The sequence below is a fragment of the Plecotus auritus genome (assembly GCF_963455305.1).
Source record: "Plecotus auritus genome assembly, chromosome: 4".
Classification (NCBI taxonomy): Eukaryota; Metazoa; Chordata; class Mammalia; order Chiroptera; family Vespertilionidae; genus Plecotus; species Plecotus auritus.
The window spans coordinates 20726580-20753529 of NC_137775.1; the positions used below are offsets into that span (position 1 = coordinate 20726580).

A 26950-nucleotide genomic window follows, 5' to 3' on the forward strand; every position below is an offset into this window, starting at 1 on the left:
TAAATGGTTTTTAAATTTCTCATTTTTAATATCTAAGGTAAATATCCGTAGGTATAACTGCCATAAATGATAGTCCTCTTCCCATTTTTTTTTAATCCTCACCTCAGGTTATTTTTCCCATTGATTTTTAGAGAGAATGGAAGGGACAGGGAGAGACAGAGAGAGAGAAACATCGATGTGAGAGAGACACACCCATTGGATGCCTCCCACATGTGCCCTGACCAGGGCCAGGGATCGAACCTGCAACCAAGGTACATGCCCCTGACCAGAATCAAACCCACAACCTTTCAGTCCACAGAGCCAAACTAGCCAGGGCTCCCCTCCCATTTTTCAAACTGTTTATTTATTAAGAGAACTATTCCTTTGTCTACATATTCATATTTCATAGTTCAGGGACACAGGTCAGTGACAAACTTCCATGGAATTCAATCCAAAGAAATTCTTTACATTCCAAAATCACTTCGAACCAGTCTTGTTCATCTCAAAACCTTTCATGGAACCATAATTTCTGTAGAAATCTTCATACCCCTTTGTTCTTGGTTCAGTCACAGCAAACTTAGAGAGCGGCAAGTCCCAAGGAGACAGCCAACCCTCTAACAACATGAATTTGGAGATGCCTGGCCTAAGGCCACACATCCGAGGGTTCGTCAACGTCTTCCTGACTTATAAGCCAAAATCTTTTTGAGGACCTCAATAATTTTTAAGAGCCTAAAGGGTTATGGGACCAAAATGATTGAGAGTCACTGCTCTTGAGCATTCCTAAAACCCTCCACTTTTGGTAATGGAGGAGCTAATTCCTTTCAACCAAACTCAACTCCAAGAAAAATACCTTCAAGTTCACTACAGAAGAAGCTATTTCTTAACTTTTTGTAGTACAGTTATTTTTCCTATGAGAACATTCAATAAAGCGGTAACAGACTTGACTGAATATGCGTTCTAAGTGAATTTCCAGCGTAAGGGTTAATGGCCTCCATGATGCAGTGCACAGGGGTTGAGAAAGTGGGGCCAGACTACAGGTGGCAAACCTTGTCTCCATCACTTACAAGCTATGTGACTTTTGGCAAATTCCATCATCTCTGTGTCTCAGCCACTTTATCCCTAAGATGGGAATGATAACAGAAACTACTGTATAAGGTTGTGGTGGGGCTCAAATGACAAGTAGTAAGCTCTCAGAAAGTATTGACTACATTTTTTTCACAGAACTTTTAACTACATTAATTTCAAGATTTCATGGTTTTCCCTTTCTCCTAAATATTACTGCAAGGTAAGAAAAAATAATAAGGATACTACTAATATTTGATAATTGACTTCTCATTCTATCTTGCAAAAGTCCCCTATGATAAGAATTATTACAGCATATTCTAAGGAGGGAAACTGAGGCTCAGTAAAGGGTCTTAAATAGCAGACAGTGATGTAATAAGGATGTCAGCTCAGATCTTCTAAATCCTAAATTCAGTAATCATTCTGTTCTGCTCCAGTTTTCCAACCACCACAGCCTGCAGGAAGGTGTCTAGGTTGATGGCACTCATGTAGGACTGTGAGGCCCTCAAGGAGAGGAGTCATGTCTTCATCAGCCTGTAACCCTCCTGCACCACAGGCCCGACACACTGCAGGTGTTCGGTCCGTCTATTCAGTGAATGAAGATACACATCCTACAGGCAGAACGCATGGAATCCAACTCAATGAGGGGCAGGACCACTGGCTTGATGCTCCCTTCATTTCCTGTGATTTTTACTGAGCTTCACCTTTAAAATCACACAAGACTCATCACCGTTTCCTCATGCTAGCTCCCAGAGTTCTGCTACCTGCTTTGTTTCTGAAGGACTGAACCCCATCCTAGTTAACAAGCCTTTATTTTTTTGTAAGTCCAAAATGTTTCATTAAAATCAGTTGCTTTTGGTCTAATAAGCCAAACACATGTAATATAATTATTCAAAGCATTACCCGAGGTACATGTTTAAAGAAACCTGAAGTATTATCAGTTCAAACATTTGATTTACCCTAGCAATACAAGTCATGAGCTTTATTTATTTACTTATTTGTTTAACATTGTGCTTAATGAAAGGACTTAGTTTCTTTATCCCAATGTTTAATTCATGGCAGCTGCTTTAAATATTTATGAAGTTTCCTGTTGTTCCGTTTAGTTAATAGACTGGATGGCTCAGTTCGTTGGCTAAGACAAGGCAGTGCAATTTCAGCAAAGGAAAGCTCTTTACTTTTTGAAAAATGTGATTAAAGAAAAGAGTGAAATACAATTTCGTTTTTGAAAAATATAAGGCCTTTGGATCTCGTGTGTTACCATGAATTAATCAGATAGCTCTTTGATGCTGCACCCCTCTCTTGTAGGCCTTGCAATATGAGAGGTCCAGTAGGCACTTCATTAGTTATGATGGAGTAGACTCTTTTACTCATCAGGTCACTCGAACTTCAACTTGGAAAGCAAGGGAATTCATTCTCTCCTGGTCAATTTCCACAAGATAACTTTTTTATATCCTCTACTAGGAGATTCATTTCCTAAGATTTTTTTTTCATATGTAAAATGTCATTTTATTATAGTACTAGAGGCCCAGTGCATGAAATTTGTGCATGGATAGGGTCCCTAGGCCTGGTCAGCGATCAGGGCTGATCTATGGGGCGACCTGTGAGGTGATGTGGGGGGGAGGGTTGGCACCGCTGGCACCCGCCTTGGCCGGCCTGGCACCACCTGCTCACCAGCCCTAACCCCCCTACCCGTCGCCCCCCCCCTTTGTTTTTAGTCTCCAAGAGTGATATTAAATTTCTATTTTATATGACAGACCCAGCAAACCAGGATCATTTTATATCACCTCCCAAGCTATCCTAAACAAGTTGTCTGTAGCACCAATAAAATAACACAAAGTGATCCTCCCGATATTTCCAATACCCTACTGGTATCATACATAGTTATTACAGTATTATTGACTATATTCCCTATGTTGTACTTCACATTCCATGACTATTCTATAACTACCACTTTGTACTTAATCCCTTCACCTTTTTCTCCCAGTACCCAAACCGCCCTCCCTTCTGGCAAATATCAGTCTGTTCTATGTATCTATGAGTCTGTTTCAATTTTGTTTGTTTTGTTTTTTAGATTCCACATATAAGTAAAATCATACCATATTTGTTTTTCTCTGACTGACTTATTTTACTTAGCATAATACCCCCTAGGTTTATCCACTGTTCCAAATGGCAAGTATAATTGAAAAATTAAACACACATATATATATTAAAAAGGACACAAACTCACACTTACTAGTAAATTCAATGTATTAAATGGCGTCAGCATGGTCTTCCAGGAAAGACTGGCTTCAAAAGCTTAGTCACTGAAGCCAAGCCTTGGCACACCATGTAATCTTTTAACCTATTTCCTTGTATGAAAAATAGGAATTGGAATGGCAACCTCATAGAGATCATTTGATAAATAAATGAAATAATTACAGAGCGTACTTCCTGGGATATGGTGGGTACACAATAACACAATTAGTAGTTAAAATTTTCAAACTAAAGCACATTAAAAGTTATAAAACCTGATCTCCAAATTTAAAAGGAGACATTTGAATCCACTGTGACATCATAAAGAATTAACAAAGACAGTTTGATGCAGTAAGAAAAAGGAAGTGAATATAAAATGAGGTCAACAGAGAACAATGTATTACATTAAGCCTACTGCTTATTTACAGAAGCAGAGGAGCATGGAGTAGAAATGGAATGTGAAGTTTTCCCTGCTTACACACCTGCCTGAGTGGTAGATATAAGTATTCACTTCATCAAAAATGCTGAGGACTTGTGGAAAGCTTACATGTCCATGCCTTCTAGCAGACACATGGATAAATGACTGGTAGAGAACAGATGTGTAAATACACACATGATCAATTGGAAATAATTATTAAAAACATGGCATCTAACAATTTCAAGGATGATTTTATATATTTTAGCTAATGTAAGTTCAGTTAGGAAAGACTTTTAACAGTAAAGTCAAATGCTGGGCTCGACCCCAAAGGACCGGCTAAGGCTTCTTTGGTAAGCATGGAGCAACAGAGTGGTAAAAATGGGAAGGTCATTTTAAGCTCGGGGCTCCACATGAATAAAATCAAGAAGGTCTGGGAGCACATATCAGTTTATTAAATTGGAGACTAAAATGAGAGAGGAAGTTTTGTTTTTACATCTATCAAGTAGAGATTAATTTATTTTATTCCCTTATTTGAATCAACAACATGAAAATCAACAATGTCTTCATTTTGTTTAATTAGACTCTATTATCAGTCACTTTAAACCCTTCCCATCTGTTGAGATGAAAACTGTCACTTTTAAAAGGTGCTTCTGCTAAGAATAGTCTGGGAGTGCAGATCATCTCTTTAGGCCAAATGATGCATACTCCTTTACTTTCCCCACTAGGCATACAAGTTCTTAAAGGCAAATCCTTAAAAATATATGATAAAACCTGGAAACAACCCAGATGCCCACCATTAGGAAACTGGTTAAATAAATTATAACTGTAATACATTCTCTCAATGAGTACAATCCTTTATAATAAAAGGCTAATACGCAAATTGTCCCCATGGATGGGAGTTTGACCCACCAGGAGTTAGACGTGTGCTGACCACCACGGGGTGGCACGGAACATGGCGGGTGTCGGCAATGGGGTGCTGGCAACGGGCAGCAGTGGAGGCGCTGCCAGCCCTGATGGGCCCCAACGAGAGTGGGACCATGGCGGAATGGTGGAACAGGTGAGCAGGTGGCGCCAGGCCAAGGTGAGTGCAAGCAGGGGCCCTGATTGCCCTGCCAGTTGCTCCAAAGACGGCAACCAGCAGTGGTGGCGGGTGGCGGGGCGGCAAGCAGGTGGTGCCAGGCCAAGGCGGGTGCAAGCAGGGCCCCTGATTGCCCTGCCAATTGCTCCAAAGATGGCAACCAGCAGTGGTGGCGGGTGGCGGGGCTGGCGAGTAGGTGGTGCCAGGCCAAGGCGGTTGCGAGTGGGGGCCCCCGATTGCCCTGCCAGTTGCATTCTGTGGGGCAACCAGCGGGGCGATCGGCAAGTGGGCGGTGCCAGGCTAAGGCGGGTGCAAGTGGGGGCCCCGATAGCCCTACAGGTTGCCCCACAGATTGACCTTGATCGCCAGCCAGGCCTAGGAACCCTACTCATGCACGAATTTCATGCACCAGGCCTCTAGTGTGTCTATAAAAAGGAATGAGTAATATTGTTCTATACTACTATGGAATAATCTCCAAAATATACCACTAATTAAAATCAAACAAACAAAAAAACCCTCAAGGTGGAGAAAAGTGTGTATAGTGAGGTATCATTTATCTAAGAACAGAAGGATAAACCATAAAATTAAAATAAGAAATTTACCTGTGAGGAGAGGGAGAGAACAGAGTGATGGCTCAAGAATAGAAGCCAGACTTTTAATACACCTTGGTTTTACATTTGACTTTTGGACCATGCAAATATTTTACATGCTTATGAAACAAAATCAATTTTTTAAAATCTATGCCTAAAAATGGGAAATAAAATGAAACAAATCAACCCAACCAGGTATGCAGTTGGTGGTTTAACGACATGGAGAATAACTATCCTAAGCAAGCTAAAACAGTAATTTTATGGTTGCATTCCTTTTAGGCTATACCCCCAAGGATACAAACAGCTAAAGAAAAAACAAAACAAATATAGACTCTTTTCTGGTAACCAAATTATTGTTGGTGGTGTTGGTATTGTTAGCTGAGAATGCTGTGATTAATGGTGGATAAAATAAACAAGTAATTATGTGATGCTCTAATCAGATTATCTGATGCATCCTAAGCACCACTATTCCCAGTGTGGAAAAGAGAAGCCATAGCTACACTATGCCTTCTGAAAAGGCTGTAAGCAATAACCACCCCAGAGTCAGGAGTACTCCTGGTGTCTCAATCAGTCATAAAAGTTTATTTCTACTAAACGGAACAAACGCTTCTTGAAACAGACAATTTTAGGTCTGCAGCATAAAATATGCCAGAAAAAGATGGGAAATTTTTTCTAACATGATGTAATATGTCTAAATCCATGAGTTAAGATGCTATTTTTACAAGAAAATTAAAATAAAACAATACTAATTAGTCACTAGTGAAAGATGCTAGGAAACAAACAAAATAAAAAAAGAAAAGAAAAAGAAAACTGGTAAAGAAAAGGAAGCAACCACTTTAAGAATGTCTTCCTTAAAAGATATATTCCAATAAATAAATTTTAAAAAGAAATTAGAACATCATCCTGGAATTGCTAATAAGCTAATAGATTCAAGCACTGATCAGAAAGAGCTGCTATTTACAAAAAGGGGAAGACAACCAGACATTTTGTGTCTCTTGATATAGTCACACTTGAAATAGTTCTCACACACAAATTGATAAATCTAGAATCAACCAAGTAACAGGAAACAGAAAAACATGGGAATAAAATTAGTCAGAGGGGGGACTTCTCTATGACTTAATAATTACATTTTTTTTAAAGAAAGAAATTTCAAAGAAGAGAGAGGGAGGAGAAAAGAAAGATAGAATAGGGGATAAGAAGGAATGTAATGAAAGAAGGGAGAGAGGAAGAAACTGAGGGATAGAGAGACAGAGAGACAAAAGAGAGAGAAGGAAAGGGAGTTAAAAAGTCTTAATCAATATATCAACCAACTGTAATGCATAAACCTTATTTGAATCCCAATTCAAACAAACTGTAAAAACATTATGAAATTTGTGATAGAATTTGAAATCTGAACAGACTGAATGTTTAAAATTCAGAATTGCTAGCATTTTTAGATACAATAATGGTAATATGAATATGTTCTAAAAACCCCTCTTTAGCATTTAGAAATACATACTGAAATATTTATGGAAAACAAATATAATTCAGAGATGTGTTTCAAAATAATACAAAATAGGAAACTGATTATGGGTATGGGTAGGTCAGGACTAGCCATGTGTTAATAAATGTTAGGGTAGGTGATGAGTATTGGGGGGTGGGGGGGTTCATCACACTATTCTTTTTAATGTTTGCATGTGGGAAATTTTACTAAATAAATAAATACTTAAAAAACTAAGGCATTCAGTAGCATTGTGAACACTCAGTATCTACAGCTTCGTTTTGAAACACAATCTATCAATAAAAGGAACCAGTCCACCTTGAAGAAATGGATTCTGTCAACTCTGAGGGGAGAAGACTACAGGGTGCGCCTGGGACATCTTGTACGAGAAAGAAAGTCATAAATGAATGATGAGGGCAGGTTACAATGACATAGGAACCAGCTCAAAGGGCTCCTATTGGTCAAAGTTGGGTAAACTTGGACAGCAAAGAAATGTAGTGATTTATAAAACACCGAATAAAAACGGGAACCTTCAGCCCATAGTGATATTCAATAACAAAAAGAAAAATAATCTACTATTATTATAGTAGATTGCCAGCCAATCAATGTAGAATTGTCACAGAATTAGAAAATGAGTATTTCTCAAACACCAGTTTTGTCATTGTCTCAGGCAAGGATGCAAATGGGGGATAGCTTATCACTGACAAATAGGATGTTCACACAGTCTCAAGGACCATAAATTAATATTAACTGCATATAGGCAAAGTTATCTTCCATCCCCAATAAAGGAACCATCTAACATCATGCCCTTGTGATGATGCAATAGGAGGCATAAACATCATCTCAGCAGAAGTGTAGTCAAAAATGTTTAAACGGAATTTAGTCATAAAAAAAAAACAGACAAAATCAGAAATCTGATTTGGACTCTGCAAAACTATTAAAACAAAAAGCAGGTCACCTGATTTAGATTAAAACACACACACACACACACACACACACACACACACACACGCTGGCATCAAATACAACATATAACCTTTGTTTGAATATAGATGGGGGTGGAGAAGGGAGAAACTATAAAGGAAAATGTGACAGGAAAATCCTATCTAATAAAGAGGGGATATGCTAATTGACCCTCACACCATCACAAAGATGGCGGCACCCACAGCCAACAAGGATGAAATATGCTAATTGACTGCCCCGCCCTCAAAGATGGCGGCGCCCACAGCCAATAAGGATGAAATATGCTAATTGACTGCCCTGCCCTCAAAGATGGCGGTGCCCACAGCCAATAAGGAGGGAATATGCTAATTGAATGCCCCACCCTCAAAGGTGGCGGCACCCACAGCCACAAGATGGTGGCGTCCAGTCCCCTCAGCCCCGCTGCACCTGCCTCTGGAGTCCCACAGTCCTTTCAGCCCCCCAGCCACCCAGGGCCAGCCCAAGGTGCAGACAAGCCTCGATGGCAGCTGCCCAGCTGCCCAGCTGCCCAGGGCCAGCCAAGGCTCAGGTAACCAGGGCCAGCCGAGGCTTGTACTGCCAGCAGTGGCAGCAGCAGAGGTGTTATGGGACATTGCCTTCCCCTGATAGCCAGGTCGCCTCCCACCCCTGAAGGCTCGTGGACTATGAGAGGGGGCAGGCCGAGCTGAGGGACCCTCCCCCTCCAGTGCATGAATTTTCATGCACCGGGCCTCTAGTTTTAATATAACCATACATACATATAATTTTGTTTTATCATTCAATTTCTTAAGTATTTTGAAATTGTGTTTTGTTAAGCTTTAAAAAGTACAATACATAGGTAGATGCAGACAGAGAGAAAGCCAAGGTTATAACATGTGAACTGTTGAATGAATCTACATGAAGGCTGTTTGGGTGTTTGCTATAACATTCTTCCAACTTTCCTCTGGGTTTGAAATTTTCAAAATAAAAGGCTAATTAAAAACAAACTCTGTTTAGTGACATCTGAATAGTGTATTACGTACAAGTAACGGCACATCGTTGCCTTTGCTCTTCTGGGTCCTATCCTTGGAGCTCTCTTTCTGATTGACAGCTTGCTCTGCAAATGACACCTCCAGGTTGATATCTGTTTCAGAGGCAGGTGCCTCCTCGGGCACCAGTGGCATCAGCTTCTTTTCACCAACAACTAGGCTAGATGCCTGGTCTGGGGGTAAAAACAAAAGACCCAAATCATATGCTTTATTTATTTATTTACTCATTTATTTATTTATTTTTACTTCTAATACATTGACTATATAAAAACCTTTGGGAAAAGTAGTATTTACTACAGGCAATAATTAATGGCTATTTTAATACTAAAAAGAATCCTACCAATGGTATGTGTGTGTATGTGTGGCGGCGGGGGCGGCGCGGGGGGGATGGTGGTCAAAGGAGAAATGGAGTGGCCAGAAGTCCACAGTTCAGTTGTGAAATCTTTCTTTGAAATCCCAATTTGTAGCCTGAGTTCACTTCCAAAACATTGCTGGACAATCCCAAATTCTGAATGAAAAACCTCACAAAAATTTAATGGGACGCAATCAAAAAATGGGCAACGAACCTAAATAGATACTTTTCAAAAGAGGACATAAGGAAGGACAAGAGACGTATGAAAACATGCTCAAAGTCACTAATCATCCGAGAGATGCAAATCAAAACGACAATGAGGTACCATCTCACACCTGTCAGAATTGTTATCATCAACAAGTCAACAAATGACAAGTGCTGGCAAGGATGCAGAGAAAAAGGAACCCTCGTACACTGCTGGTGGGAATGCAGACTGGTGCAGCCACTGTGGAAAACAGTATGGAGTTTCCTCAAAAAACTAAAAATGGAACTCCCATTTGACCCAGTGATCCCACTTCTAGGAATATATCTCAAGAAACTAGAAACACGAATCAGAAAGGATATATGCACCCCTATGTTCATAGCAGCACAATTCACCATAGCTAAGATTTGGAAACAGCCTAAGTGCCCATCAACAGATGAGTGGATTAGAAAACTGTGGTACATCTACACAATGGAATACTATGCTGCTGTAAAAAGGAAGGAATTCCTACCATTTGCAACAGCATGGATGGAGCTGGAGAACATTATACTAAATGAAATAAGTCAGTGAGAGTAAGATAAATATCACATCATCTCACTCATTTGTGGATTATAATGAACAACGTAAAATAATGAACAAAAACAGATCCAGAGACAGAGAAGCATCAATCAGATGCTCAAACCTCAGAGGGAAGGTAGGAGAGGGTGAAGGTAAGGGGGAGAGATCAACCAAAGGGGACTTGTATGCATGCATAAAAGCATAACCAATGGACAGAGACACCAGGGGAGTGAGGGCATGAACGGGAGTGGGGTGGAGGTTGGGGGGGGGGGGCAGGCAATAGGGGCATAAGGACACATATGTAATACCTTAATCAATAAAAAATATATATATATATTTTTTTAAAAAGATAAAAATAATTTAATGGACCTCATCGTTGTTTTATTAGGTTGGTTGTAATCTGTCTTAGAACTAACAAGATGCTATTTAATTTCCTCACAGTAGAACAGATTCCTGGAATAAGACCATTTCCACGCCCTGCATTTTTTCATTCTGGAATGTTACCTACCTATCATAGTAAAAATTTCAAAACAAGAAATACTGCCAAAAACTTATCGCTGTGGGAGTCAGGCCTAGAGGCTCCTGGTACAGGAATCAATAGGTTTTTGCATCTGATTCTATGAAAGACTTAAAGGTCCTACAACTATAAACCTAGTCAAATAACTTCCAGACATTTACATCAACAGTTCAGAGTATAATAAGCTTAACATTTTCGTTTGTCTGCTGTTAATTCTACAGGGAAAAAAACAATATTTTAAAGCCTCTTTACTGAAAACACTAGGTTTAAACTTTGGAGAAAATATTTATTTCTAAATTTTATTATTTTGTAAGTTTTTGGTTTTAATGCAACTCACATTTTAAAAACCCTAGAACCAATGACAGGATTGCTTTTATTTTCTCATTGCAGACCTTTAATTCATAGAGAGCAGAACGGAATTATAAAACAAACTTACACAGTACATTTACATATTACATACTAATATAACAAGGTGATAAAAGTTAATGTTAAAATGTAATAAGTATGTCATATGTACATTTTATTAAAAGTATTCTAACTTCAGGAAAATATATTTATAGTCATTTAAATTTTTTTTAAAAAAATTGGTTTTACTCAAAAGAAAATGAAGAATAAATGTACATCTAGTCTGATTCACTCCCACTCAACAAGCTGGCTGGCTTCATGGTCATGTGACCTGAGCCCTCACACAGGACCCCATGCTCCGAAGGGCCCTGCGCTGGGATTGATGCTCTTGCTCTTGAAATTTGAACAAGAAGCCTTTAATTTTCAGTTTGTACTGGGCCCTGCAAATTATATACCTAGTCCAGGTGGCCTCTCACAGCTAAGAAAGTAACTAAACATTTACCTATGTCAATTCCAAAAATAAAAATAAATGTGAAGCTCCACGAAAGTATTTATCTGCTGTCATCTATGCCACATTTGATGCTTTTCAATAGCCTGTGACAATTTTTTTTTAATTTGAATAACCAGATCTTCATTCAATTAATTTTGAATGTGAGTTAAATGTCAAAGCCCATTTTTATTTTCCCACTGGTTTAGACTGCTTTATGTTTTGCTGTGAATATATAGGTTGGTTTCTTAGGAAACCATTTTAAGAGGAAAAAGATTAGCCATTTTCTTAAATTAGAAGCTGTCTTTCCAGAATGTGATTGTTTATGGACAAGAATTTTAAAACTATTCCCTTTTCTTTTCAACACCCCCAGGTTAGAGTTACAATAAATACCACCTCCCAACCATGAAATAGCCTGTACCTAATTCAAAACTGAGTAGTAATTTTATAATTAAGTTATAATACAGTTAAAACATAAATTTCCTCTAAAATATGGCAAAAACATCCGTACATAAAAGCATAAAGGTTAAAATGGTAAATCAATTCAGGGAAGATAGTAAGAAAAATAGTTGCAGGGGTAATGTAAGGATGTCGCTACAAGAAATGAATAATTAATTGGTTGACAAAAGTATCTGATACACACACACACATGCATCTATATATATGTAAATGTGAATATGCACACAAACATCAATTATCTGTTCTCAAAAAGAAAAGTCAAGCCTGGCCAGCGTGGCTCAGTGGTTGAGCATTGACCTATGAACCAGGAGATTACAGTTCAATTCCCAGTCATGGCACATGCTGGGGTTGTGAGCTTGATCCCCAGTGTGGGGCATGCTGGAGGCAGCCAATCAGTGATTCATCCTCTCTCTCTCTCTCTCTCTCTCTCTCTCTCTCTCTCTCTCTCTCCCCCCTTCCTCTCTGAAATCAATAAAATATTTTTTTTAAAGTTAAGAGAATGCGCCCTAACCGGTTTGGCTCAGTGGATGGAGCGTCGGCCTGCGGACTCAAGGGTCCCAGGTTCGATTCCGGTCAGGGGCATGTACCTTGGTTGCGGGCACATCCCCAGTAGGGGGTGTGCGGGGGGCAGCTGATTGATGTTTCTCTCTCATCGATGTTTCTGGCTCTCTCTCCCTCTCCCTTCCTCTCTGTAAAAAATCAATAAAATATATTTAAAAAAAAAAAAAAAAAAAAAAAAAAAGTTAAGAGAATGCTTGGATAAATCTCTGGCTCTTAAAGTCCTCAAGTGTAAATACTATAATTTCTTTAAACTATTCTCCTTTGGTTTTAAAGTGGTCAATTGCACTGGGTTACAAGCATTTTACAAAACTCCTTGAAGTTTTTTAATTGTCCAAAATATCCCAAGTGCCTTTATTTTTAAAAAGAATTTTCCTTCCTCTATGGAAATAAAAAATGAAAATAAGAAAATCTACATATCAATATGAAAGTTTAAAAATTATTAGGGCATTATGAATATATCTAAATGCATGTATTAAACACTGGGTCTTTCATATATATAGAGTTGTAGAATTTGATGAAACGTTAAGGTTGATACTTAGCAGTAGATTAATTTGAAATGTGACAACCCTTGCAACATTATCACTTTATAACTCACTCATTTAGAATTAGTATCTTTGATTGAACATGTTTTTATAAAAGCCCAAGTGTAGGGAAAACTTTTACAATAGTCTGTGTCATACACGCCTTTAGATTTCAAGCAGAAAGAGCTCCACGTTCGAACTCTAGACTATGTTTTCCATGCATTTCATCTAGAACCTTTCAATGTTTGCATAACATAACACTGGCTAATGCGCTGGCCAGCAAAAGAGCATGGCACTGCCCAGAACAGGTGCAGTAGTAAGTACTCAGTGACTTGGATGGCATTACACCCGGTCTCTTGTTATTCTGATTGGAGGCTCTCTGCCCACTTCATAACATTCCAGCAAAAGCAGATGTAAATCAGGCAGCAAGTTTGCCACACTTCACCCGCCTGCTGCAAGCCAAGCTGGAAAGTGCGCCTATAATGAACTTGTCTTCCAGGACTTCTGTGTATATAGCCTGCATCGCCATCCCTGGCAAGGGAGGAAAACGTCAAGAAAAGACAATATTTTCCTCAGTGCTCATTTAGCGATCGCCAGTCACTGTTGCCCAAAACCTAAAGCATATTGACATTGGCACAAAGGTTCATCTGTCTCTCTTCATGACCAAGCTCTCTAGCCAGCCAGCACTGGGGATTCCAGTTTGCTTGCCATTCCAATGTTTGCTGGTATGTAGACTTGGGGAAACATCTAGTAATTTCATTCTGATAAAAAACAACAACAACAACAACAAAAAAAAAAAAACACATGCAACTAAAGAAACCTCCACACAATAGTAAAAGCAAGTGCTTTTATAGATATAAATATATAGACATGTTTGTGTGCATACATACATTTACAGATATACAGATGCATGTGTGTGTATCAGTGTGTGTGTGTGTGTGTGTGTGTGTGTGTGTGTGTGTGTGTGTGTGTGAAAGGCTGGGGTGTAGAAGAGTTCTCAGAAAAGTATGGAAGAATGAAAAAATACAGACTCTGGATGCTCCAACATTTCAAAATGCCTCATATAATCTTGGACTCACTCCTGATTTTTACAGGACATTTGGGAACCTTCCCAGTCTTCCACAGTCTACCTGATACTCCTGCCCAACTATTTCCAATCCAAACACAACACTACTAATGGCATGGATATTTCAGGTCCCAGGTTTTAAGAACATAAATGAAACTTTGTTAAGTTTTTAAATAACAACACATTAAAAATCAAATTTTTAAGCTTAAGCCCATTACTTTAATTTAGAACATTTTCCCTTTTTTGTAAATAAATGAAATAGCTGTAAATTCTTCCTTTTTTTAAAATATATTTTATTGATTTTTTACAGAGAGGAAGGGAAAAGGGTAGAGAGTTAGAAACATCGATGAGAGAGAAACATTGATCAGCTGCCTCCTGCACACTCCCTACTGGGTATGTGCCCGCAACCAAGGTACATGCCCTGGACCGGAATTGAACCCGGGACCATTGAGTCTGCAGGCCGACACTCTATCCACTGAGCCAAACTGGTCAGGGCTGTAAATTCTTTCTTGGTAAGTACTAATAAAGTCTTAATATTTATTTTCATCCATACCTTGAATTTCTAATCTGCTTTTCAAATAACAGATATAAAAGAGGAAAAGTATAAAAGAGAATTATAATCAATTGTCCACAATATCTTAAATATTTTCAAAATATTTTCTAACCTTTCTGAAAAGTCATCCATTCATGAATTAAGAACTTATGATTTCAAAACAAGACATCAAATTCACTGCTCCACTTGTTAGCTGTATAGCTTTGGGAAAGTGACTTTACCAGTTCTCTCATCTGTAAAATGGGTTAAAAACAATACCTGCTACATAGAGTTCTTGAGTGTATTAAATTAGGTAAACATCTCCATACAGTACCTGGCACATGGTAAGCTTTCAGGGAAAGTGACTAAGTATAGAGATGTTAGAACAGATAAACACAAACATTAACCAATCATCATCATCATTACCATCATCATCAAAGGCTCACTATGTGCTCAGCCTTCTGTAACTAACTACTTGGGTACTTTCTATCACTAATTTACTAAAATTTTCTTACTAGAATTGAAAGTGAATGTTTTAAAAGGCTGTCTCTGTTTGTTATACTAATAAATGGAAAAATACAAGAGAACAGGTCCAACATACCATCTTTTCCTTGGTATTTGTTTTCATTTGTTCTGGCTGACTGTGATTCAGTGCCATCTGGAGCCTAAAGATAGAAAATGGGCCATTTAGTCATCTCCAACTCACAACCAGAAAAATGGTATTGTAAATAATTCCATTACTAACCTTTAGAAATAAGAAATGTATTCAGAATTATAGCAATCACGGGGAAAAATGTACTATGGTTATAATTAATAAATATTCGATTACCCACAACTTGTAAAACACAATACTAAGCATCATGGAGAACATGAAGAATGTCAAGAATGTCCCTGCTACTAAGAAGGCCATTGTTTAGTTGAGGGGAAAAGACAAACAAATAAAAAAGCCAGTGATATCCATCAGTTGATGAGTACACAAACAAAATGGTCTATTCACACGATGGGGTATTATTCGATAAAGTACCGATGCATGCTACAGCATAGATGAACCTTGAAACATTGTAAAAGTTACCAGCCATAAAGGCCATATATTATATGATTCCATTTCTATGAAATACCCAGAAAAAGTAAACCAGAGAGACAGAAAACAGATAAGTGGTTGCCTAGGGGCAAAGAGGGAAATATAAGGAAAGACTGCTAAAGGTTATAGGCTTTCTTTGGGGAATGATGGAAATGTACTAAAATTGATGGTGGTGATGACTGCAAATATGTGAATATACTAAAAAGAACTGAATTGTAGACTTTAAATGGATGAATGGGATGGTATGTGCACTATATCTCAATAAGGCTATGATTATAAAAGAAAATTACAAGGTGACAGGTGGGTAATAAAATAGAAATCTTCTAATTTAAAAAAAAAGCTAGCAATAAATGTGAGATAAATTAAAACTAAATTACCAAATGGGTATTAAGAGCACAGATATTCAAAGGAACCCCTTTTTTCAAGGGGTTGGGGCAGTGATACCTGAGGAATGCAGCCCTTCAAGGGCTTAGGGACATAGTCAAACCTGCTGACCTTCCTCACCAGTGAGTATGGCCAGGCAGCTTCCTCCTTCCCACAGCGGGCTCCAGAACGAGCTCAGGAAGCAGGAAGAGGGGTCCATCAATCACACACAGACGTCTAATTGAATGAATTATTTTTAAAATAATCATTCGATTGGATTTTCATCTCTACACAAAAGAGGGGGCCTTTGGGGTCGCCCTCACCATACATTTCTCCTCAAGCTGTGAGCCAAGGATCCTCCCTCCCTGCAGGCTAAAGAAGAGTCTAGAAACACACTGGGTCAGGTGCATAGACACCACTCCTTCAGGCCTTAGAGGCTGGGGCACCCGGGAGAGTGTATGGCGACTACCAAATCCCAGATGTGGGACAGGGTCATGGCCCACTCCAGTCCCCCTCGGGACTGGGCAATACCACCCCCCTCCCTCTGCCCACAAGCCCTCCACAGCACAGTGAACACAGTGAGTGATCCTAATCGTACATGCGAACACACACTTTAGAGCATGTGGTCGGAATTGTTTTCCTCAGCAATTGAAGATGACAGAGCAGATGGTACTCATTTCTGTATTATGTTTCCTGGTGTCAGCAAGGGCTTCATGAGGAAGCATTTAAAATGGAAGAGCTGAACATGGACTTATTTGAGAACAGAGGAATTGGGGTGAAGATGGCTGGCTCACGTTTGCTTCAGGGATGGAGGATATGGCTCTAATGGGCGGCAGTTTCAATTAAAGGCATGCAGTGTAAGCAAGTTAATGTTATTTTAAATTACATGACTCCATCAGATGATACAATCTACCAATTACCTTGAATTCAAACCATGTCGTTTAGGCATTACCGGGGATTTGCTGAAAAATCCTGCTTCTAGCACCGAGTAGCAACAGCCTCTTGGAAACTGGCATGAATCCCACAATATGTGTTTTGCACAGGCTCAGCTCTCTGTCCCCCTCCTCTTTGACTTCCTCTTACTTTTTTTGGTAATACTATAATTCCTAACCATTTATTTTTCTAAGAGCTGGAAACCTAGTTATGTTCTTCAATTCCAGTGGATGTCCCAAATAACCAGGGGGGTAAGCAAGTGCTTGCCTGCCTCAGCTCCAAGACTCCTGCCTGGAACAATCCAGTGACGCCAAAACTGTAAAATGGACTGGATTTGCCCAGCTGGCTGGCTCAGTGGTTGAGTGTCTACCTATGAGCCAGGAGGTCAGGGTTTGATTCCCAGGCAGGGTACATGCCTGGTTGTGGGCTCGATCCCCAGTGTGGGGCATGCAGGAGGAGGCAGCTGATGAATGATTCCGTCTCATCACTGATGTTTCTATCTCTCTCTCCTTCTCCCTTCCTCGCTGATATCAATAAAAATATTTTTAAAAATTTTTTAAAAAGGACTGGATTTGCCTCACAATTGACCATGTAAATGGCGAAGAAATCTGCAACTATCAAAGATTTCTTAGAAGAATGAAATGTCTACCAAAAGCAAAAAACCTCTACATGACAGAAAACTACCTTAAATATAAGCCTTTTCATTCCCTCATTTCTATAAAGAATCATGAAATTTTTGTTAATTTTTATTTATAGTGTAAATAGTCTCACGTTCTGATTACTTTACTATCAGAAGAATGTATGGAAACCCAGATATAGCAGGAAGCAGAGTGGTTAAAAACACATACTAGAGTCAAACAAATTTGGGTTTACTATCTACGGGACATTGAGCAACTTACTTAAAGTTTATGAGCCTCCGCCATAGAAGGAAAACGGTAAATTTATCCAAAAGACAGCTGTAAGGACCAATTAGTTAAGGCAAGGAAAGTAGTCAGCACAGTGAGCATTCAGTGGTGGCAGCAATTATTATTGCTGTTATTATCACTGCAATCATTGTTCACGATGCCTTTTATTTGTGCTCATTCCAACTGCCCCACTGGGTTTTCTAGGCCAAAGCAATTCAGTGTCATTGAGAATAGGCATCATTTAGTTCAGTGACTTTTTTTGGGGGTGGGGGGAGGGAGAAGGGGGTACTAAGACTTTCCTGATGAAGGAATGGATATCTACATAGTCCACCAACTGGCTGTTTTGAGTAGCACTGCTCTAGGCAAAAAAGGCCTCCTACTTTACCATGTCTTCCCTGACATCTTTTTATTCACGAGTCCCACAGCTTCTACCAGACTCCAACAGCTTCCACTAATAAATTCATCACCTTAACAAATTTTTAATCAAATCTTCCATGTGCTGGGCACCGTGCTAAGTGCTAGATACAAAAGGGACATTATTTCATGTTTCGGGGCCCCTGCTTTCCAATTCCACTGCAGTTAGCTCCCTCATGTCTCACTTCCAATCATCATCAAATGGGTCTAGGAAAGAGCAAACATTGCTACAAGAGTTAATAGATAAGGGAGAATCCCCTACCTCCTACTTTTCTATAAGTAACAATTAGTAGTCACGTTGCCTGGTGTGGGCGGGGGGGGGGGGGGGGGGGGTAGGGCCACTCCTAATGCTCCAAGGACACCTCGCACAAGGATGATCAGACCGAATTGTAACTTGTTTAGTTTTCTGCCCCATCAGCATTCACTCCTAGAAGGAGGACAGGGATCAAGTTCCTCTTGATCCCTGCCAGCACAGAGCTCCAGTGCCTGGCATGTAATGTGCTCATTCTGTTTTCCACGACTTAAATTAAACTGGAAAGGTCTCGTTGATTCCTTTGCTTTAACATAAAAACAAAACAACAACAAAAAAACCAACAACACCTACTTTTTCTTTGGACTCTGCCTGTTGAGCAAATATGTCTCTGACGTCAGGAATGTGGTACTGTTTGTTCTTTTTCCTTAAGGTCTGGGAGACGGTCTCTACCCGTTTCTGAACAGCTGCTGCCTGGGTCCGGGTTAACGTTGATAGAAACACCATGCTTTCTTGGGGATCTCCAGCAGACTCTCCAAAGAGATTAGACAAACCAGCCTCCTTCAGCCACTCTTCTTCCAGTTCGCCCTCTGAGACAGAGAAAAATGATATTTAAGATCCCAAAATATGAGAACTTGTACATTTTTAAGCTTTTTTTAAAAAAAAAAAAACAACAAAAAAAAAAACCTCTTACTGAAATTCTTCTATTGCAACCGAACTACAGTGTTAACAATCATTATCTGGAACTTGGACAAATGCCATAGACTCCAGCTACAAAGATACCAAGTTTTAGATCCATTTCATACATACTCAATTAAAAAATTTAAATGGCTTCACATGTAATTAACCTCTATAACTTCTCTGCAGATTAACTGTGGGAAGATAATACTGTTCCCTTTCCAGAGATGAGCAAGCAATGAAAGTATAACTTATTTCCATCGAGGTATAGAAGGAAGTCAATACTGGGGATATCCATTAAAGCCCTGCTTCTTGGCTTAAATTCAGCACCACCCCCGAGGTCAATGCTAACTGATGGGAAGGTTTGTTTTCTCTGTTCATTGTTGCTGACAGGGAGTGTGACGAAGAAATAAAGAGCATCTGAACAGCAGGGTCCAATCCATTTGAAATTAATTTTTTAATTCCCCTAGTCAGCACCTCAGACTCATGTTTTCTACAAATTAAAAAAAAAACATACACACTATTTTAAGAAGAAACAAACAAACAAAAATACCTTATAGGCAACAAATTACACAACTAGATCAACTTAAACCACTAAAAGCAGGATGTAAACAGTAAAGCAAATATTGTCTGAGAGCTAATAAAAATGACAGAAAAACAAAACAGATTCACACCAAACACCAAGTGTACAGAGGAAAGTGAAAGCCTACTACTTGGGACACAAAAGACCTGCATCCATACCTACGTCTGCACCTCAATAGCCACATCACTTTGGACCAGTCACTTAACCTCACGCTGACTTCTTTTTCTCATCTGTAACCTACAGCACAGCTGTCCTGGCTGCCTCCTGAGCAAACGTGAGAATGTTATATGGGACGAGCTTTGCAGGGCTCCGTTATAGCTTGTATCACATGATGTAGCACTGACTAGTTTTGCCTGTCTATCCTTCTACACTATGTAAACTCCTTGAGGGTAGAAATCAAGTATTAATAACCTTGGCTTCAAGAAACATAATGTAATGCCAGACATTTTGCATGCCCAGCAACAAAAACTCTTTACTACTGACATAAATTCAGCCATTCTTATTAATGCTGTTAAGGTAGAACTCAGGAAGGTGTATAAAACCAAATTGCCAGGGGAAAAGCTGATACTGCCATGATAAACAATATTACGATATCGAATCATTTGTTCCACTAAAAAGTAGAGGTAAAACTCAATTTAAAGTCAAAGAAAAGGCATGGACATGTAAAAACATTCCTAGTTTTTCTTGTTAATCACATAATGAACAACTATCTATGAATTTATTTTCATCTTGGAAAAAGATGTGGAATCTAAGGAACAAAATAAACTGATGAACAAAATAGATCCAGAGACATGGAAGCATGGAACAGATTGATGAATTTCAGAGGGAGGCAGGGAGGGAGTGGAAGGGAAGAGATTAACCAAAAATGTATATGCATATATGCATAACCCACAGACACAGACAATAGTGCAGTGAAGGCCTGTGGGAGGTATCGGGGGGCCTGGAGGTCGAGTGGAGGAGATCAATGGGAGGAAAAAAGGGGACATCTGTAATACTTTTAATTAATAAAGATAAATTTAAAAAAAAATTCTCTCACTGTAAAAAAAAAAAAAGTGAAATAGCTAATGACACATGGGAATGTATCAGGCCTGAATGCTGTTTCCTATAGAATGTTTTCTCCTTATTCAGCAGGTCACTGTTGTGCTGCGTCCACTGAGACAGAAAGGCTGAGATACTGTTATCACAAATAAGTCTGACTTTACTGGTAAAGTGAGAAAAAAAAAAAGAAAGAAAACCCAAACAAGAGAATGAATGGATTATAATTTTCTTTTACAAATCTAAGAAATGTAAAGAAAAGTCTCCAATTTTTCTTTTTAAAATATTATGGGTAAATTTTTCAAGCAATACTATAACAAAGGAGAAAGACCTGTTAAGGTAGATTTCTCTGCTTAAAAAAATCAATGCTCAGTCATTTCGTGAAGAAGTCTTCCATTGAAAAGAAGATCACTATTAGTGGGTCATGAGGTACTGACTGTGGCTCTTACTTTTTTGGCATTTATATTAACTTATATACCAAAGGCATACTTACAAACTTATGGATGGCCCAAGGCATAGAAAGAAAACTATATAATAGATGTCAAAATTGGACATTAAAACTTAATGACTGCTTGAATTTAAAAGATTAAAAGATGTAGTATGGTGTGTCGTCCCCTGAGTCAAAAGGTCGCAAGTTCGATTCCCAGTCAGGGCACATGCCCAGGTTGCTGGTCTGGTCCCCTATGGGAGTGTGTACAGAGGCAACCAATTGATATTTCTCACATGGATATTTCTCTCTCTCTCCCTCTCTCTTCTTCTCTCTATAAAGTTAATAAAAACATATTTCTAAGAATAGCGTGAAACTTAAGGGGTCGGGGGAGTAAAAACCTCCCACAAGGAATAATTCACATGAATCTCTTTTCCTTCTAGAAAGGACTTGGTGAGCAACAAAATAACTATCTTCCAACATTGGAAAGGCTATCCTGTAAAAATAGACTTGTTCTACTCTTTCAAAACGCAAAACTACAGCATGTGAGTCAAAGGGAGTATAGCAGATTGTAATCAATGAAATGGAGAACATCAAAACAACTCAAGCTGACTGACTGGAGGAAAAGCAGTAACACTGCAAGGCAGTGAGCTTTCCATGAGCATCTACCCTCACTAGCAGCCATGTGACCATTTGGCTAGGATACCACAGAAGGAATTCAAAGGGAGGTTAAATGATTCCAGAGATCAAGTCTAACATTAAAATTCTATGACATGGTGAGCTCAGCCAACAAGATTGTGGCCTTATAAGCTGAAAGGAATTTACTGATGCCACTTGAATTTGGCAGCTGCATCCATAAATCTGTCACAGATGGTAATTCTCAAGTGGAAAGGCAACCTGCATTATGTTTCTTGGGTTGCCCTCTCTTTAATTATTTATTGTTGTCCTCCCCTTCCTTCCCATGTATTCTCCCATAAATGCATATACAATCCAAACAAGTTTTATTTAGTTTGTTATTACCATCAGGCTCTTTGACAACCACCACCTCTTGATCTTGTCTGTTCTCACTAGATTTCTTGATATTGTCTATTTCATTCCAATAGTCCTCCATAGATAGTTCATCCACGGAATCCTGGGAACTCGACCGATCAAATGGAGGCTTCTCCTTCGCTTTGGAGGTTTCTTGGTTCATAGTGTACTGGCCATATCTGCGACTATAAATTCAAAAGAAAACACGGTTCATTTTAGTGCATGAGGCAGTAGTACCGTTTCTAAAATACCATAGCACTGAGCTAAAAATTTGGAAACTCCTTAATAAAACCGGAGATATATATTTTGAAACTATTTATCTTGAGATGCTACTAATTATAATATGCTTGTAGAAGGAACTATTTCATTCTTTACCTCCCCCAAAAAGTATGGTGAAGAACAAATAGCAATGTAAGAAATAATTTTTCCATTTCCATTTCACTTAAATGATTTTGATTTCTTTATACCTGAAACTTTGTTCTTAGAAAACAACAGGTTAAATATTTATTAGAGGCTATTAGTTAGTTAAGTTGGAATTGAATTTGTACACAATATTTCATGTTTATCTTTATATCTGTCAACCAAACTTGGTCCACCTTTATGTAGCAAATATCTGAAATCAATTAATTAGGTACTATTTGAATTTACATTTTATTTTGGAACCAAAACATAAATAGAAGAATGACATATTAAGTTCATTTTTCTATAGAAAGCAACCTTTTTTAAAAATATGGTTTTATTGATTTCAGAGAGAGGAAGAGAGAGAGAGATAGAAACATCAATTATGAGAGAGAATCATTGATGGCCTGCCTCCTGCACACTCAATCCTATTAGGGATTGAGCCAGAAACCTAGGCATGTGCCCTGACCAGGAATTGAACCATGACCTCCTGGTTCATAAGTCAATGCTCAACCACTGAACCACACTGGCTGGGCTAGAAAGCAACTTTTTTGTACCCATTACTGATATGTATTTTTTAAAGTGGTGAAACTTCATTTTTTGGAAAAATTAACTTATGGGCGATTCTGAATGAATATCTAGGGTTACCACTTAAACATTTATTTCAAATATCATCTATGGATAAAAGGATAAATTGAATAAGTGAAGGTATTTTTATGACTTTAAGTTAACTATATTTTTCTTTATAATTCACATGTCACCTTCTACTAAAATTTAATTAAAGGACCTTATAATAAAAATCCACATATAACAGAAATTTTAAATTCTGGTTTCATACTATTTATATTGAAATAAAGGGACAAAGCCTAATTTCTTAAAAAAGGAAAATTATCATTTATGGTGCCTGTCCTTTATATTAAATAATTTTTAAAAAGTACAATTTGAGTGGGGACAATAATTGGTAAACTGTTGTTTTGTTATTCTAATTTCATATTGTTCTTTTATCTCCCAAGATGTTAGGAAGCAATACTTTGCTAGACTGGTTTTACTTATTGCACATACAGAAAATAAAAAGAAATGCAATAAAATGAAATTCTTTAATAGCATGTGAACATTTTTACATTTAAACTGGCCTTTCCTATAATTATTTTAAATAGTCAGATTTAATACTACATAAGGGAGAGAGGGGTCACTAAACTCTAGTCAAAGCTACACACCCATTAAATTTGAATGGTTTCTTAGAAAAAGTCAAAGAATTTAATTGCCTATTGATGCAAATAAATGCAATATAACTGACTACTTAAATGTAATACGCTAATAGTCTAGTTTTATTCCTTGAAAGATGGTTCTCTCTGCCTTGATTATGCACTGGTTGCATTAATGAGTGAACAATCGCTATAATCTCTGCTCAGAAGCCATGGAGGGTGGTGATGGATGAGTGTTAGGACGAGGGCCAACAGGAGGAAGTCTGGGCATGTTTTCTGTGAATCTCTTTCCTCCAGTCTCCATTGTCCATTGTTTGCCTCCCCCATCCCTTAATTCAAGGACCACTTCCTCCCTCCCTGCCCCAACCGTCCTGTTTACATCCCTGTATCCCAGCCCTTCCCCTTCTCTCACCCAAGTGGCCTCGATAAAGTCACTTCTCATTTGAGAGCTCACACTGCTTCTTGAATGAAAATGTGAATGAGAAAGCTCTCTCTCTCTCTCTTTAAAAAAAATAATTGTTTTTAAATTTCTGTGATCATCAGCTCATATTCCTTAATTCTGCTCCATCGGGGTAGCTAAAGGTAATTTACATGTCTGCCACATTCATTTGGGGTTTAGTTCATGTCCGATAGAGGCCCTATCCTTGCTTTTGTTTTATCTTTCACTGTAACGTAAGATTGTCTACCTTATTCCTATCTTCTACAACACTTAGCACATGGAAGACTATGACAAGTACTGTGGAATGTGTGAAGTATAATGACTAATGCCAAATAATTTGGTTTATCTGCTCACAGGAAGGAGGTGCAGTTGAACTTAAACTACATTAAGTCTTTCATTCCTGAAAGGATGTGTTTATTCTGGCAAGAACTTTCCAGTAAATTTCCATTAAGATAGTATGTGCAGAAAAATGCAAGGGCATTGAGCAACAGCATTGTTACGTAAATACACCTTCTATATCAAGCCCTGCTTTCACAACAGACACAAAGCAAAAATGTAATCGCTTAGTGCTGATGAATCCACTCGATATTTGGACCTATTCAAAAGCTGAATAGGTTTGCTGTAAAAACCTGAAGAAGATACTGAGTCATGGAAAGATTGATTTTTTTAAATCATTACAAGGGAACTTTTTTTTTTTTAATAATAGAGGATGCAGACTAGGGAGGAGATAAGAAGATCCTCCATAGTCAGCATGCCATGCATTTTATATTGTCTCTAAAAATGTAACTGCAGCCAAAACCGGTTTGGCTCAGTGGATAGAGCGTCGGCCTGCGGACTGAAAGGTCCCAGGTTCGATTCCGGTCAAGGGCATGTACCTTGGTTGCGGGCACATCCCCAGTGGGAGGTGTGCAGGAGGCAGCTGATCGATGTTTCTCTCTCATCGATGTTTCTAACTCTCTATCCCTCTCCCTTCCTCTCTGTAAAATATCAATAAAATATTTAAAAAAATAAAAATAAAAATAAAAAAAATAAAAATGTAACTGCACATTCTTTAATTACTATTTTCTTTTTATTTTATTTTATTTTTTTAATTGTTTGAAGTATTACAAATAGTAGTACATATGTCTCCTTTTTTTCCCCATTGACCTTCCCCCAGCCTCCCCTTCCCCCCAGTACATGCCTTTACCTGCCCCCTCCCCCCAGTGTTTTTTATCCATTGGTTATGCTTAAATGCATGCGTACAAGTCCTTCGGTTGATCTCTTACAGCACCCCCCCCACAACCTCCTCTGCCTTCCCGCTGTAGTTTGACAGTCTGTTCAATGCTTCTTTGCCTCTGTATCTATTTTTTCCCCATTTTTTTCCTTTAAAAAATCTTGCCTCTGCAGACTAGAAATAAACATATAATAACAAAAAATGATTGAGTCCCAATTTCCATGTCCAACAGTTCTGAGTCCCCATTTCAATGTCAAACAGTTCCTTATGTGTACATGTCAGCAATGATATCTGGATGGTAGGCACATGGTGGCAATGCAGGTCCGACCCTCTCTGGTTTGGTCCTAGGCAACTTGCTGCGTTGTTTAATTACTATTTTCATCAATAATCATGTCATGTCATTTCTTTTCTTTTCAGAATATATTCTACTTTTGAACTCCAGGCGGGCAATGGCTAAAAGTCTGGCCCTTCTTAAAACTGACCTGGTAAGAGGCCAGTTAACTAGTTTTCTCTCCTCTGTGTGTAGAAGTATGTAATATGATACCACGTTCATTCTGCAAATTGGGTTCAAGAACATAAAGCAACATCTGCTACACATAACGAAGTACAGAGCAGAAATACTTTATATTTCCAAAAGATCCAAGCCAACACATGGTGCTGAAATCGAAGAAACACAGTCTGTACCTCAGGCAACTACCAATCACCCCCACCTGACTTGCTGGCCAAAGATTGTTCTCATTCTATCTCCCTCGCTCCTGCTCCAGAATCCTATGTGCTAATCCCATGGCCACTCTTCAAACACTCTCATTTCTCTCTTTGACAACTACTGACAAAACTAGGCACGGTCCTGGAAAAGAAGTTGATTCCTAGGTAACTGCAAGAGTCATGATGTTGTGCAACTAGCATTCCAACACATTACAGTATTATCACTTTGTCCCTTCTCCATGGGCACTGTCACCAGCAAATACTAACTTTATAGACCTAATTCAGGAAATGTTCTTTCTTTTTCACCTTGATAGCAGGATCCCATGCTGTGTTTATAAAAAATAAGGCTTTAGCCCTACACAGTGTTGTCTGCTGGTTAGAACATCAGCCCAGACAGAAGGGTCATGGGTTCCATTCACGGCCAAGGGCACATAGCTGGGTTGCAGGTTCCATTCCCAGCAACCAATCGATGTGTGTCTCTCACATCGATTTCTCTCTCTCTCTCTCTCTCTCTCTCTCTCTCTCTCTCTCTCTCTCTCTCTCTCTTCTCTCCCTTCTCACCCCTTCCACTCTCTCTAAAAAGATCAATGGTAAAAAATATCCATTGTGGGGCTTTTTGCCCCTATATTTTTCCCCTGGTATATTTTCTCCTATTTTTCCTTTGATATTTTTCACCTGATCAGTGAATTTCGCATTATTCAAAGTATTAGTAATGCCTGTTATTTCTTTTGTCACAGAGAATAGTAAACTGGTCTGACACAAAATGCTCTTCACAAGGAGGTAGGTGGAGGTTGCCAGGCAAAACACAGTGCTCTAGTGGATGAAAACAAGCCAGTTAATGAGTCATCCTAGTACCAACACAGT

The 26950-nt window shown here is 38.7% G+C and overlaps 1 protein-coding gene across 2 annotated transcripts in view; it reads right to left on the reverse strand.

Moving 5' to 3' along the window:
• The window catches only part of ARHGAP18 (Rho GTPase activating protein 18), a 170842-nt gene that overhangs the window by 39031 nt on the left and 104861 nt on the right, over positions 1 to 26950 (reverse strand). For both annotated transcript variants that reach the window (XM_080664730.1, XM_080664729.1), the window contains exons 2-5: positions 22117 to 22310; positions 18728 to 18963; positions 15029 to 15092; positions 8822 to 9000 (exon numbers count right to left, since the gene is read on the reverse strand). In XM_080664730.1, coding sequence (XP_080520856.1) covers positions 8822 to 9000; positions 15029 to 15092; positions 18728 to 18963; positions 22117 to 22310 — 673 coding nt within the window. The remainder of the gene's footprint in view (positions 1 to 8821; positions 9001 to 15028; positions 15093 to 18727; positions 18964 to 22116; positions 22311 to 26950) is intronic.